Source organism: Bactrocera dorsalis, chromosome 5 (genome assembly GCF_023373825.1).
Source record: "Bactrocera dorsalis isolate Fly_Bdor chromosome 5, ASM2337382v1, whole genome shotgun sequence".
In the NCBI taxonomy this organism is placed as follows: domain Eukaryota; kingdom Metazoa; phylum Arthropoda; class Insecta; order Diptera; family Tephritidae; genus Bactrocera; species Bactrocera dorsalis.
Genome location: NC_064307.1, coordinates 37005338 through 37020912, shown reverse-complemented (window position 1 = coordinate 37020912; position 15575 = coordinate 37005338). Strand labels below are relative to the sequence as shown.

The window sequence follows — 15575 nt, the reverse complement described above, 5'->3', positions numbered from 1 at the left end:
CGAATAAGAGAATTGAAGAGAATATCATATATAATCGGTATTAACCTAAATGCTCAAACGAAGTGCAAAAGATGGTGGCGAATGTGAGTTTATCCGGCGAGTAAAATAGCTTAATTTAAAAATTCGTAAATTTCAATGTTAATAAGAGATTTCTGATTGTCGCTGTCATCCTTAAAAAGAGTGTCTGAGTAAAATTTTAGCGCACTAGACGCAAGTGTGTAATATTTAGAAAAACGAAGAGAAGTTGGAGAATTAAATTAGGGTCACCATAAAATGCCTTTTAAAGTTTATTGCTTCTCAGCTAACTGTTCTTTTCACGTTTTCGGTACTTATGGCACTACCAAGTTACCATAAATAGTTTTGAAACTTCTAAGTTATAATTGTCAGCAGTGACGCCAGTTTCTGACGGTTTACTTCGATACGTGAAATATTTTGTTTTTATTTAATTTCTTACTTAAGCAGTTAATATACTGCTTGCGGATATTCTAACAACCTGTCACAGACAAGCAACTTCAAAAAACCCTTCAAAAATAGTCCAAGGGACCGACATAATGTCTTTTACCTATAGAGTAGACTTTACAGTAATATTTCAAGAATGTTACAATGTATTGTGGATTACAATCGCTCCAAATGCGACAATTTTGTTTTTAACGAACTTATTCAAATATAAATGAGTTTTGTCACTGAAAAAAACTTTTGTTCCCCACCATTATTATAGTCACAAAATTTGCAGAATTTGTAAACATTGTTCAGGCTTAGTCTGTTTTATAAAATGACTAACCAAATATAAATCAAGTAACAGCTTCCAAAAAGACCGACTTCGAAAAAAGTACTGCCTCATTGGAATCTTCACATCAGAAAAACGCCCGTTGCAGGCAAATATTCATTAGTTTTGTTGCGTCACAATAATAATTGCCTGTAATTGTTCTACATTTTGCTTTTCTTATTTCACTTCTAAAAGAAATGAATCTAATAATTCTTCAATCAAGAAAAATTCATAGAATCTTAGGAGTTCTAACAATTTAAATATTCTTGAAACATATTGGCAATGTTCACCCTCGTTCTATTAGAAATACGTATTCTGGAAAAACGAATTGACCTTTGGACTGTTTTCCCTAGAACTTTTTATTTTCCTTTGGTTTCCAGTTTAGATACGCTATTTTCAAGATTTATGTAACCTATGTATTCTTTTTGCCAGCGTCAATATCCTTTTCATAATTGCAAGTTGTATTGCTCTATATCCACACTGGTTAATGATAAAGCAAGCACAAGGCGATATTCCTTTGATAGCTGAAGTAAGTAAAAATAATATAATTAATAATAATATACATATTTATATACGTATAATAATTACCCTATTTATAATGAAACTTTTCCGTTTTTTTATTCAATAATTTGGCCAGTTTTTAATTCGTGCGAATTTTTAAAAATTAGTTAATTAATATCTTTTACTATAGAACCGTTCCAGGTAGTAGACGAAGAGTTAGCAAATGCCACTATGAAGGGAAATTTTAAATCAAATTTCAATAGAGAACTTATGCATAATAAAAGTTTTAAAGTTTAAAGTACTGGTACTAAAAGTGTACAAAATCGCTTTCTTGAAATGCTGATCTCCCAAATAAAGTGTTACTAGCTTACAACGCCGAAACTCTTTCCTCCTTTAACTGCGTGCTCAAAAACTTGGGTCACTGCATCATAGAGATTACTTGTGGTGGTTTTTTCTCTACTCATATACCGACGAAGAATATGTAGTTGGAAAGGAGTAGACCTTAGGAAGGATTTGAAATCACCGGATATTGTAAAGCCGACAAGCTAACCAGTGGGGCACCCTCATAGTGGAATATAAACGAGTTGGATCTCCATTAGTGTCTTGCGTACTTGCACTTTACCAAGGTACCTCGCGTGCGTTTATCAGACGGTAGACCCACTGCTGTGCAACTGCAAGATCGGTTTGAGAGCAGAACACAGGAGATCGTCTGAATCACAAAAGTACCACTATAGTAGAAATTCTTATTGGATATTGTCCAATTGACATTCATTCGGTAAGACTAAAAATCTGATCGGACGCACTTCGAGAAAGTTGTCAGAGAGAAGTGTAATGTGTAAACATCCACGTACCTTCCTCCACATTTGACACGCTTTTGCAAGACGGACCAAACATATGGGCAGGTGTACTATGTAGCTGTTTCAATAAATGTGTGATAGGCTCAGAACACTTCGTCGATTTGTAAGGTCTTATTATATGTTTTATAGTAGTTTTAAGTAACACAATGGGCCGACGTTAGAAGCTATTCAAGTGAGATCACAGTTAAGATCGACTTCTCAAACAGATCCGAAACTAATTTTGCTAACAGGAAGTGGTATCTGTATAAGTTACGGGTTTTCTGGTCTTAGAGGTCTTTTCTAATTGGCATTTGAAGCTCGAAAGTAAATTTTATAGTTTTGTAGCATTCTAAGAATGGGTCACGTAAAAGTATTGTTGGCGACATTCCATTTTGAATAAAACTGATAAATTACTTAACTTTGAAGACTTCTACCACAGCGCTGCAAACGACAACCGGCCTAATTAAAATGGCTTACATGCTGTTTCACTCAGCATAGATTTCATAAACTGATTCGCAAGGCTGAAAGACATGAACTGCTGCAGGGGATCGAAATCTTTCAAACAGGTATAAATCTAATAGTAATGGATTAGCGTCACATGAAGTGTTTCGAAGAGTCCTACACAAGGGTATAATTGTTTGCTAGATATGCCAATCAAAACCACTCTGAAGAAGGAGATTAACGCAATTATGGAAATCAATTGGAAACAGGCGAGAGGACAGCTTCTGTTCACTTTGGGAACCTGCGTCTGCATTATGTCTAACTATTTCTTCTATGCATTCTTCAAAAACTTATATAATCACTGGCAAGGCACACCAAATTATGTGTATATTCTGCGTATGTGAATATTATCTTCTTATGACTAAAGAATTCGATTAAATAAAATATATTTCTTACTTTAAACAGCTTTCACTGGCTATCCGATGTTTCTGCACAAAGGAATGGCCTCACCGTATTACGCAATGGACATGTTTTTCGGTGCTTGCTCGCTTCTGGTCGCCGGCATGAGTAAGTCATACCCTAGCATATATGTGTGTGGGGGCAGATCCAAAGAAACTCTTTATTTTGGATAACATATTTTACAGGTGCTATTAGCTTCCAGGGTTGCTTTTTGGTGCTTTGTAAGCATTCCTGTGGACTGGTCCAGGTGTTATGTCTACTGTTGAAGAGATCCACCTCAACTCTGGTTCCAAAACCGCAACGTGTGGAATATTTGCGCTACTGCATAGTACAACATCAACGCACTCTTGAGTAAGAATTAGAGACACATCTTTGTTTAGGGCGCAAGAGCTATTAGTTTCGTTCACTTAACGGTTATTTAAGGGAGCAACAAATAGTTGGCCTAAGTATATGAGGCAGTGATTATATCGATAACATGTTGAAAAATCGTAATACGCCAAAAAGTAGCAGGAACTGTCCTCAACAAATAGAATAGGATTATTCAGAAGACGGTTTATTTTGGCTGGAAAGGAAGTATACCGTACTACATAGAGCGAAGCCTATACGAAGAGTAGATTAAGTGAATTTCCTCAATCTTAAATATACAGAGAACTCGAGGCCGTCCTGATGTTTTCTTGACTTAAGCGTAACATTTAAAAGTCGCTCCGAAGGTGCAGTCATTGATAGTCAGTATAGAACCCATAATGGTGTGTACTGTCGTCTCTTTTAGCCAATCTTCCTTTATATGACAGGCAAGAAGCAAGAAGAAGAATGGGTAGACTTTCAGAAGAAAAACTGGGTAAACATCATACATAACCAATCATATAGCGAAAGAAGAAGAAAAAAAATGAATGCCTGCCTTCAGTCGGCTGAGACGAGATATCTTTCACGGCTCCGAACACCCCAACTTAAAGAGCAGTTTAGGGTGGAAAAATTAGATATTTTTGTCAAATTTTTTTCACACTTTTTATTATTTGCTATAGCATAAGCGCTTATTATTTCCCTGTAATAGAATTTTATGGAAAAATTATATGGATTTTTAGGTTCATAAGCGAGGTCAATGAGCTTTTTAGACACATTTGTCTCTCCCAGTTTCTTCATAGTCTGGCAATTTACGGCTTTGTACTTTTCGAGATGAACTTCGGCTTGGTAAGTGATATTGAAGTTGACAATTTCTTAATGTACTACATATACCATATATCATCTACAATTAATTTACATATTTAACACCTAATTATAGGAATCAAATAAAATTACTTTTATTCGCATGTTTAATGTATTTATGTGCTGCTACAACAGGTGATTGCATGCACTACGTCAACGGACAGTTCCTGGCCAACGAGGTAATCGTCTAATATCCACAGTATATACCATACATAAAGGATGTTTCTATGTTTTCAGCTGGAAAAGGTTCCGTTAGCTTGTTATAACTGTGAGTGGTACCACGAAACAGATGCTTTTAAGAAGACATTGAGAATGATCATTATGCGCTCAAATAAAAAATTCTGTTTCCAAATATCCTGGTTCACAGTAATGTCCTTGGCTACATTGATGGGTGTAAGTAGATGCAAAATGTACCTTGCACTTCCACTATTCAAAATATACATAAGTCATTTCATGGAAAACTGTAACGCGTATACCAAAAATTACATATTTAAAAATTAAAATTAATATTAGACTCAAGTTGACAGTTTAGCAAGTCCAATAACATCTCATTCGACATTTTTATGTATCACTATCATTAGCCGCAGAAAAAAGACTTATCCGAAGTATCACTGGTAGACTCGTAATTTGTGACATGAAAATTCTTGGGTGTTTCTGATGCAGTTTGATACACTGAAGTCAAATCTGGAAACAGAATTTTTCTATCACACATAATCTGTAACCTGCGGCTTTAGATTTTACCAGACTACTGTGATCAGATTGAAAGATGAATTAATTTGATTTAATTTATACTTCGCGTATTTTCGAATCGATTTTTTTCTGTAAGTTGGCAGTACTGTTAGTGATACCTATGCTAAATTTCACGTCCAAACATTCATTAGTATTTGAGATACGCGTCGTAAGGCTCTAAAAGTGAATTGTTCGATTTTTACTATGTCTGAATTTATTAAAAAAAGAAGTGCGATAATGCGCCATCGCATTACTGCATTGGATTCGTGATCATTTCGGCACATTTTCAACTAATATCGTGCCGCAACCACCGTATTCGCCTAACTTGACCCCGTGTGACTTCTGGCTGTTTAGCAAATTCACATGACCACTCCGAGCAGTACGTCAGCCACTCACTCTGGGACAAAAAACGTTACCAGTAAACCTCTAGTTGATCCCAAAAAGGTATTACTACCATCTATGCAAATTAAATCGGGTTTAATGAAGAATTTTGTTAAGGCAATGGACAGAAATGGAAAAGGGGTTTTGTGTCTGAAAAAAAAATTTCCAAGAGTCCATGAAGCAAAAATTAAGGAGCAAATATTTGTGGGTCCGCAAATAAGAGAAATAATGAAAGGTGAAACGTTTGAGGAAATGCTCAATGAAACTGAAATACGAACCTGAAGTGCCTTTAAAAAGTTTTCTTGGAAATGTGAAAGCTGACAATTAGAAAGATCTTGTGACTGAACTACTTACTGTTTATAAAAAAATGTTTTGCAAATGTCCCTTAAATTTCACTTTTGGACTCCCATCTAGATTTTTACCCAAAAATTTAGGGGACGTAAGTGACGAATATGGGGAACGGTTCAACAAAGACATTTCTACTATAGAGAAACGGTACCAAGCCAACTGGAGTACCAGTTTGCTTGCCGATTACTGATGTACATTCTTAAGAGAAACTCCAAAAACAAAATATTGCAGAAAATATCGACAGTAACATTTTAAGGTACTCTTTGGTTAATAAAATAATATAACAATAACATATCTATCGCTTTTTTTAAACAAAAAACATCATATCAAAAAAACTATAGGTGTTAGAAGAAATCTGTGGCGATTTTCTGCATTTCTGAAAATTTTTACATAATAAAACACTTTGTTTTTCCTCTAGTATGTCAAGATCCTCACCAGCTCACTCTGATCGTAGCCTACAAAAAATTAAAAGAAGTTGGAAAAATAGATTGGTTATTAGCAAGAAAAGCCAACAAAAAAACATGCAGTGAAAAAATTATATGTCGCTTCCTTAAAACTACTTAAATGTCAATAATTTTGTTTTGTATTTCAGATATTCAAAGCGAGTGGATCATATTTTGTACTACTTCGAGATATTGATGAAACTTAAAACGGTTTTATACAAAATACAAGTTTTATGCTTTATATTTTTAACCACTGTGTTTGCTTAAGTAATAATAAAAGTCTTGCACATTCTGACAAAAAAGCATCCGGAAATTGTTATTAAATTCCCCGAGTGTATGATATTTAAAAAAAATTCTTTTTCTGAGTTGATAGGACTGTCCTATACAAATTAAGAGCGCGATTTATCAACCAGTTTGTTTACAGCAGCTGCTTAAGCCGAAACACCTCAGTAGGGCGTTGCGATTCTTACAATGGATAAAAATATTGAATTTTGGATTAGATTTTTCTCAAATTTTGTATTTCTAACAAAATTTCGTGTGCGAAATTGTTCAAATATTGGAAAAGGCTAACAACGTTGATTCAGTTTTATCTAAAGCACAAGCCTGCGAAGTACAAAACCTCCAAAGACGGATGAGAAATTGTTGATCACATGTCTCGTTATGGACGATATTCGACCTCTTTAATTGGGCACCAAGGAAGACAAGTACTAAGTTGATGCCAGACATATTAATGTACACTTAAGTTACCGCTTGCATGGACGTACTATTATATAGGGGTATAAACATTTCGGTCGATCCGGAAGTTCCTTACTTATCTTGGTGGCGTTGTACTTAAAAACAAGAAATGTCTCTTCAACGGGGAGAAAAGAAATACAAATTATTGTTATTGCGTCCTGGTTTTGAACTTGTAAATAAGTACTAGGGTTTCGCCGGAAAAAAATTATTTTTTTCCCTAGAAAAAAGAGTAAAGTAAGAGTTTTCATATTTTGTTTACGTTTTTAATGATTTTGATAAACTTATTTTATAATGAAAAATTAAATTTATTCTCGCACATAATTTTCGTTGTCAATAGAATTTTGTTCTACTTGTTAGCAAGCTGTGACTAACCGAAGGACTTTCCTTTAAATTCAACCTTGATTATTAAAACATTTGAATGAGGTAGCAGAAATTGCAAATTATCTAAACATCCCTTAACTATCGATTGTCCAATTTGTAAAATTTACCTTCGTACATGAATTTGATTGTGCTTCGCTTACTTTAAAGCCAGAGACTTTGGCAGAAATCTCTGAGCAAACATATGTTACTCTCAAAAAGCTAACTTCAGCAAAAGCAAAACAGTGGAAAACAGTGAAGGCAAGCAACTGGTGTAATGCAAACAGATTAACTCAGTTAAATAGAGATAGAAACGCAATATAACATACCGTAGTTATATTACAAGTTAGTAAGGAATTTCCAGATTTAATTGTAGTGTGTTGTATACCGTTGGTATACCGATGCATGACCGCATTATGAAATGAAGGTGAATGCTGATTTCTACAGAAAATGCTTTTCACTTTTTACTACATTTCTATAAAAAGTAATGACTTGATTTTCAACATTCTCATTTATATTTTCCTCCATTAAACTTGAGTACGGGTATTGTATCCGTGCTGCCTCACTGGCAACTTTTATACCTTAGCAACATGTTGTGTGTGTCTGCTAGTCCAGCAAGATATATGAATATAGGGGTCGCTACATTTAAAAGTTGTATTCAAAAAGTTTTTTCATACACAACAATTTTTTTTGCAATCCTTGGGTCAAATATTTTATTCAATATAAAAAATATTGGAGTTAAGAGTTTTTAAAATTTCAACTCTCGAAGAAAGTTAGTAAAGTTGTAAACTGTCAGATTGAAATCCATAATATAAGAGGCAACCTATATTTTCTTAGTTAGTTCCACTACAAAATATATTACTGCTTCGTGTATAAGTTATTTAGATATATAAAATCAAGGCAGTTAAATCAAATGATATATTCATATGTCACATCAGTTCAACCGAAGAGGACAAACTTAATACAATATTGTGTTTATAGTGAAAACATTAACCAGATGAAAATAGTTGTCTTAGGAATCTGAGATTTAGACCACTGTTGAGACGTTATAGCACTTTCTGTTATTTTCAGCAAGGAAGAAGGCGGAGTCATCGTCTGATTTCAATTGTTTTCAAGTGCATCAAGAGACACTAGAAAGACTTACTCTGAGGTGGTTTGGTTGAGAGAGTTAAGTATGTGAAATATTCACGTCATTTGTATACTATGTTGATTTTAATATAAATTAGTATGTAAATGTAGTAGTGATACAAAGTGAGTATATGTTTTATTCTATGAAGTCTTATGATACCAAATATGATGGTATTTCTTTTCCAATTTTATCGAATAATGAATTCTTTCGCAACATTCCTTAATATAAAGTTTAGTCAATACCTGAAAGTATTTTTCCGGCTTTGTCCGTTACAAATCGCTAGAGTGTGAAATGTTCATTTGCGACCGAGCTTAGCCTTTGCTGACTTGTGTTTGTATTACTGTAAGTGAAAGCGTTGTGGGGTGTAGGTAACAGGCACCGGCTGCTTGAGTGGCTGTAGTGGCCAGTCTTATGCACAATAAACCCAATTATGCACTAAATGAAATAGCACTACCACTTTCAAATGCATAAAGTAAAGAACATATAATATTTTTTTAGAATACATGAAGAGCTGATAGCTTACGGATTGGTACTGGCGGTGTTCAGTAATAAACTCTTTTGAAGTACCACATATACAAAGGCGTTATGCTGTTAATTAAAATAAAATTTACTCTACTGGTGGACTATATACACGTTTTCCCTGCACAAGCAAAATAAGCTCTGACGATAGAGCCTTATACATATATGTTTGTGTGTCCGTTTCCTTAATGGAATTATACTGTGGTATAACATGTGCACAATTACGTATGAACCTGTACATATGGGATATTTACATCAACAGCAGTGTTTGTGTCAGACATGTCCATGTCTAAGAAATTACAGCGCTGCTTAATTGCCGGCAATATTTAGTAGTGAACAGTAAGAGAACAGACAAATGCTTTATTAATTGGTTTGATGTACTCGAATATTTTACAATACTAAAGCATTTTTTTGAACTTTCTGCAACAGGTCCACTTTTTATTTTTTGTACTACCACTCTTGACGAGTAAATCCATGTGTTGTAAAAATTTTTCAATCGAAAATGTTGGTGATTTAATTACATTTTTTTGTCGAGATGAATATTTTAACTTACTGTAAAAAATACAAATAGTGTTCATATACCATCAGAAATATAAAATTTTACGATAAAATTGTGAGTTTTCAAATTGCCAAATCCCGAAATATAAAAGATAACCTACATGTTCCAAAAATATCCACCTCATAACGAAAAATACCGACCTTTTCATTGCGCTAATCTTCTAGAATAAATGCCTCCCATTTTGCTATTTACAGATGTCGTAACTTTTTTCTTGCCCATTGTGGGGCAGTGCTAAGGCTCAGGAGGTCCAGAGTACTAAAAAAATATATTTAACGATGTTTTATTGAGACTTTCTTACGATTTTTGCCTCACTTTGAAATAAATACATATATGGGTAGAATGCATAGGAATATGTTTATATTCACCCTAAACATTCTCGCAGGGTTCGTTGCCATTGCGCAAGTTCAAAAACTGTTGGATGCGTTTCTATAGGCGATTACTTGTTCACCTTATATTTACCCCACATGCTAGTATGCACACATCCGCACTAACTTAGTACAAGTAGATGTATATATGTGATCCCTATATGCTAATTTGAAGATTATTATTGTGTTAACACGGCATACAACAATCTTATCAGATTCCAACATCTTCCGGGGCAACACACGCTAATCAATATAAGTGTGAAGCATAGATAAATACATATATATGTATTTCGTCAGCGATATTGCTGAGCATAAACATATGAACACACACCGGTCCGATTTAGCTCAGCGTATGAAATTTACAAATTTATCATAATTTCAATGCAAATTAGATGCTTCGGTGAACTTGTGGGTAATTTTGCCACAAATGTTATGAAGTCTGTGTGATTCGCGTTTAAATCAGAATAATGCTATATATACATACAGAGATATACATATATAAGTCATAATACATGAAATTTGTATGTATGTTAACCAACAACCCCCTTGTAGCAAATAAAAAAAACGTGTGTGGTTTCGCCACGCTTATTAAATCAAGTGAAAAGACTCAACACAAAACAGTTCTAAATAAATTAGCATATTTGTATGAATAACAGAAAATTAAACTTTGTTGATTTAATTGCGAACGCAAAATTTAATTAAATTTAATTGGCATTATTTTATTCATATCTGTTACCAACTGGCATGAGCTTCCTATACCATGGCAACCAGGAGAATAATTCCTGTGTGTGTGCTAAATAATACTCACTTATGTTTAAATCACGTTCGCTTTTCATGTCATATTTTGCTTACTTCTCACATAATGATCATTTTAAATATGAATACGGTACACCTCGTCATCATTTCTTCCCATTCAAGTAATTGGTTCGAGCAAACCCGATTAGCTAATTAAATTTCGGAAATTCATAGTAAGTAAGAAAGAGCTCAGTTGTAAAAGAGTGTGTGCAAATGAGACCGTTAAACTTAGCATTTGATATACATATATCGTGGGTTGGGTAGTTGGTTGAAAAGGGAGGCGGATAGGTTCCGGACCAAATGCGGCCGCACTTAGGCCATCGTTAGGCCCATTGTATCCCCGCGAGGTAACCAATTTAAGCCTAATTCAGCAATTCAATGGATACCAGGTTGTTCAAGGTTTTATCGTTCGATAAAAGAGGGCGTTGCTACTAGCCTAAAATGTTTCTCGCTTTGTTGGTACACTCTTCATACGAACATATGTGAAGATTCATTTCAATCATTGTTTGTTTACAAGCCATTTAGTGTCGCCGTGTCACAGTATTTTTTTTTACAATGTAAAAAATCGAATATCCTTCAGTGATAACGTTCTTATTTTTGAAAGGTGTAGCACCAAAAAAAATTCACGAAGGAATGTTAAAAGTGTATATTTATTGATTACCTCCAATTATAACAGTAGAGAGATGGGTTGCTGAATTGAAGAAAATTCACGTAAAGGACGTCCAAAAACCCTATCAACACCAGAAATCGTAGCCAATATACAGAATATGATTTGGAAGATTGTCGATTGACTGAGAGAGATTGACTAAAGGCTCTACACATCTCATTAGGCAGTGTGAACCATATTTTAAGTTTTTATTTGGGTTTTAGAAAGCTGTGTACACAATGTGTGCCTCATTCACTAACAATGGAACAAGAACACATTCGAATGCGACTTTCTCAGCAACATTTGGAGCTTTTTAAAAAGGATAAAGTGGTTTTTGTGCATCGATTCATCACTATGGATGAGACTTGGGACTGTCGCCGTGATCCTGATTCAAAACATGGTGTGAACCTGCAGTGCCGGATTAAACTAGCGCGGAGCCTGTAGCAAATTCTGCCAAGGGGCCCTTGGTTTCCTATAGGTTCTTAAGTTTAGGGTACTAAATAAAACAAAATTATTACAAATAAACTTTTCTGGATTTTTTATAGGCAAATTTAGAGATAATACTTTCTTTATCGATTACTTTAAGCAAATCATGCTCTATATTTAACAAAGTGAGATGATTAAGACCTTCTTTGCCCATCGTGTTCTTTAATTCATTTTTAATACGTTCTAATGTTGAAAAAGAACGTTCGCCACTGCAGTTACTGATCATGAGACATAAGTAAATTCGCAAGGCAATTTCTAAGTTTAGGTCACATGATTCTAAAGAATTATTTAATAAGAGTTTTATAATGTTGCTGTTCCAGATGCTCCTGTTTCTTGCTGTCAATAACAGTAGCCACATCTGTTTTCAGCAGCTCTGCGAACTGCACTAATTCGCCGCCTAGGCTGTTCTCCAAATATCTTCGTAAGCACTGACCATACTAGAGGATTTTTCCAAAATCTCTTCTGTTGTAAGAGATTTTAGTTGTCGAAATACTTCAAAAAAACTAGTAATTTTATGATATGCTTTCATATGTTTAGTTAAAGCAGACAGTACGTTATCAATAATGACAATAAACACCTAAAATTCGAAACGTTGTTCAGGTGTTTGATTTTCAACAAAGCCTTCGAGTGTAGTAGAACCGCTGAAATGATCGTACTTTGTATTTCGCTTGATTCGTCGTCATTTCCGTTACTAGTATTCTTCACAGTAGGTCAGATCTTTGACTCTTGCCTCAATATCTGAAAAAGTGGATCGCATTGCTTGGACGAAGCCATACAATGATTCATAAAGGGCACATCCCGTATTAAGGTCTAGATCAGATGACTGCAGCGAAGCAGTAGTCGTTTGCAAGCGTTCTAGGACTTCGTTCCACGTAATTGTCATTACTCCCGTTTCAAACTTATTCATCGTTGAAAGTAGTCCGTAATCTTTCTTACGGCACTCCGCTCTTTGATCCACGTTATTGAAAATGTCTTCCAATACTTGCTTAATGTGATAAAACCACATAAAATTGCCTTCGTAGCGTCACTCGGGCTGACCACCTAGTGTCCGATAACCTTTTCGAAATCGGAATTTTTGAAGTAGAATCTTTAAGTGGAAGTTTTTAATGAAATCGAAGAAAAGTAATGCTTCTGTACAGCGACAGCGCACTTAGCAACCAAATTTAATGAATGTGCGAGACAGGGAATGCATTCCGCATACATATTTATTTTCTTAATTCGGGCTTGTAAGCCGATGTATTTCCCGCTCATATTGCTGGCATTATAATAAGTAGCTTTGCTCACGGCAATCTTTGATATTAATGCCACTCTCACTGAAGAAATCTAGTAAACTTTGGGCGAGTTCTTCAGCAGTATGACCTTCCATGTCCAAGAACTTAACAAATCTTTCCACTGTTCCAGATGGCAGAACATGACTCTGAAAAACCTTGCTCTTAAGGCTGGACTGAACTAAAAATTTTTTGTCCTGTTAAGAGATCAGCGTCCGCTTGGAAAAAGATTTAACTAGATAGAACATTTTCAATACTGTATTTTATGATAGAAAATAATGTTTTTTTTTTATAATATTGTGACCTTCCAAGAATATCGTTAAACAATAATTTTCAATAAAAATATTGTAAAAATTTAATAATTATACTTATTTTCTTTTGACGGCCATGAATCATACAAAATCTAGAGATATTCGATAATGAATTTCGTTTTATTTTATTTTTAGGAAAATATTTATTTAATTAATAAAAAATCACAATAGCGATATTCGGCAGAAATTTAACTTTATTTTGATATAAAAATTAATGGATATTAATAAAAAAAATAAAAATCTGGACGCTTGAAGGGTAGAAATGTATATAGTATAGATACTAGTCTACATACTTGCATATCGATTATAATATTTATAATTAATTATTAGAACATTAAAGTTAAGAAGTTCGTAAAATGCCTACTCATTTTACGACTTTAACGTGTCGAAATCGAGTTTTAGATTTTCAGGTGGTCAGAAGTGAAGCATATGTAAGTTTCTTCTTTGCTATTCGGAGTTCATTTGAAATTTTACAATCAATTTAATACATGGCATACACGTTTGTGGATATATTTGTGAGAGATGGATCAGAATAAACCGTGGACCAAAAGAGAATAGAGCTTTTGACAACACGTATCACATCTCAAAGAAGTACTAAACCAGTATTCTTTAAAAATTCTTGAACTAGCAAAAGAGTTTACATGCTCTTTCTCAAGATAATCATTATGCTCATCTCAACTCACTTTTAGCGATCTTCTACATAAACATATTACGAAGGTTTCGCAAGGTATATAAAAGATAGGACTATATTTCATGCCATTAAATAAAAACGCGAATTGTGCCTACCAAGAAATTGTAAATCTTCTTCTTTTGATCATCAAAAAATTCCCTTAATTTTCATCGCTGACCACTCATCCGACGCCAATAAGTTTTTCTTTCTCCTTCATTTCCTTTCTCAATTTATTAAAGTAAAATCTCTTCAGTTTCAGTTCCCGTTTCTTCTGTGCAGTCGGCCGACGACTTCGACGTAAATCCATTACCCGGATTGGTGTTATTTGAGTGTGAATGTTCGCCACTTTGGGCGCAAATGCATATTTAAATCAGCTTCTGTGTGATAATGCGCACAAACGAGTATTTCCCCATTTAGAGCCAATGAATTTACTGTGAAATCTACACATTGGGAAGGAAATTTAATGCAATTTAATTTGCTTAGCAGCTGAGATTTTCCATTGTTTCTGTTGCATCGTAAAGCAACCACTTCTTAATATTGCGTAAATATCTCCTACAATTTTCATGTCATTAATCAGTGGCGCATTCAGAAGGGGGAGAGTTTTCCTTCCAACATATTTTTATTATTAATGTTACTTGGTAAATTCTTTCTGAGCTTCAATTTAAATATCCGATTTTTAAGGGTAGTGGGTTTGACGCCCACAACTCTCCCCGTGGAATCGTCGCTGAGTGTATATACTTAAAAATAATTTATTTTATGTGAATTTATAATTTCGCGTGGAAAATATTATATTATAAAATTGAGAAATTTCTGCTAATATGAAAAAAAAACTTTAAATTAGGTCCAGGGAAAGTGAAAAAGAAAAATTTAGTTATTAATTAATTAATAAAATTTGCCCTGAAATAAACAGTTAATGTCCTTAGAAGTAACACAATTAAAAAGATAATATTTATATAGAGTGTATTCTTAAAAACTATAGTCTGATAGTAATGTACCATTATGTTGAAAGTGGATCAAAGCGGGGCGATACATAACTTTAACGCGAAGCTATTTTTTGAAAATACTGCGTGATTTTGGAACCAATCGTCCTTCCTCTTTTCTTAGGCTAATTGATCCTTCAAAGAGGTTTTCGCTGATCTTTTCGTTATTCCAAAGATGAAAGAAAGATCTCTGACAATTAATCGTCGATTCTCAAGCACAAGTTACTTTATTTTAATGACGTGTTGACCAGCAGTTGATGTTGATGACCATCTTGGACGTGGATCGTCGTCAAGGCATTCTAGACCCTCTTTAAATAAATTGTACCACTTAAAAAACACTTGCTCGCGACAAACAATTATCAACGGAGGCTTTTTCTAACATTATCAATGCTTTGGCGATAGAAATTTGATTTCGAACACAAAATTTAATGGAACTTCTTTGTTGAATAATTTCACTTATCGTAAAAATCGCCGAATGAACTCTATGGACTTCAAAAAGACAAATGTATACTAAACACCAATGTTAACTTTGATATGACTTTTGGCACATCATTCGGATGACAATATGCGGTAATCGTCCAATATGGCAGTTACCTTAATAGAATTGAAAGAGCGTGTGTTTATATAACGGTGCTTGTTTGTGCTTAG

At 34.3% G+C, this 15575-nt stretch overlaps 2 protein-coding genes across 2 annotated transcripts in view; both read left to right on the top strand.

Annotated features, from left to right (window-relative positions):
• Positions 1-6422, top strand: part of LOC125779055 (odorant receptor 63a-like) — a 214232-nt gene extending 207810 nt beyond the window's left edge. The window contains exon 10 of the mRNA XM_049459476.1: positions 6257-6422. Within this exon, the coding sequence (XP_049315433.1) occupies positions 6257-6313 (57 nt within the window). The 3' untranslated portion in view covers positions 6314-6422. The remainder of the gene's footprint in view (positions 1-6256) is intronic.
• On the top strand, positions 1201-4599 carry LOC115065926 (odorant receptor 63a-like). The gene is made up of 8 exons (XM_049459485.1): positions 1201-1295; positions 2530-2669; positions 2749-2940; positions 3010-3111; positions 3189-3354; positions 4086-4191; positions 4283-4385; positions 4444-4599. The coding sequence occupies exons 3-7, from the start codon at positions 2751-2753 to the stop codon at positions 4343-4345; spliced, it is 627 nt and encodes a 208-aa protein (XP_049315442.1). The 5' UTR covers positions 1201-1295; positions 2530-2669; positions 2749-2750; the 3' UTR covers positions 4346-4385; positions 4444-4599.
• Positions 6423-15575: the final 9153 nt, after the last annotated feature.

What these genes read in the sequence shown, in the direction of transcription:
- LOC115065926 (XM_049459485.1), top strand. Translation starts at nt 2,751, where the DNA reads ATGCCAATCAAAACCACTCTGAAGAAGGAGATTAACGCAATTATGGAA. An exon ending in AAATTATGTGTATATTCTGC is followed by an intron (nt 2,941 to 3,009) that starts GTATGTGAATAT and finishes TACTTTAAACAG; the next exon opens with CTTTCACTGGCTATCCGATG. An exon ending in GCTTCTGGTCGCCGGCATGA is followed by an intron (nt 3,112 to 3,188) that starts GTAAGTCATACC and finishes CATATTTTACAG; the next exon opens with GTGCTATTAGCTTCCAGGGT.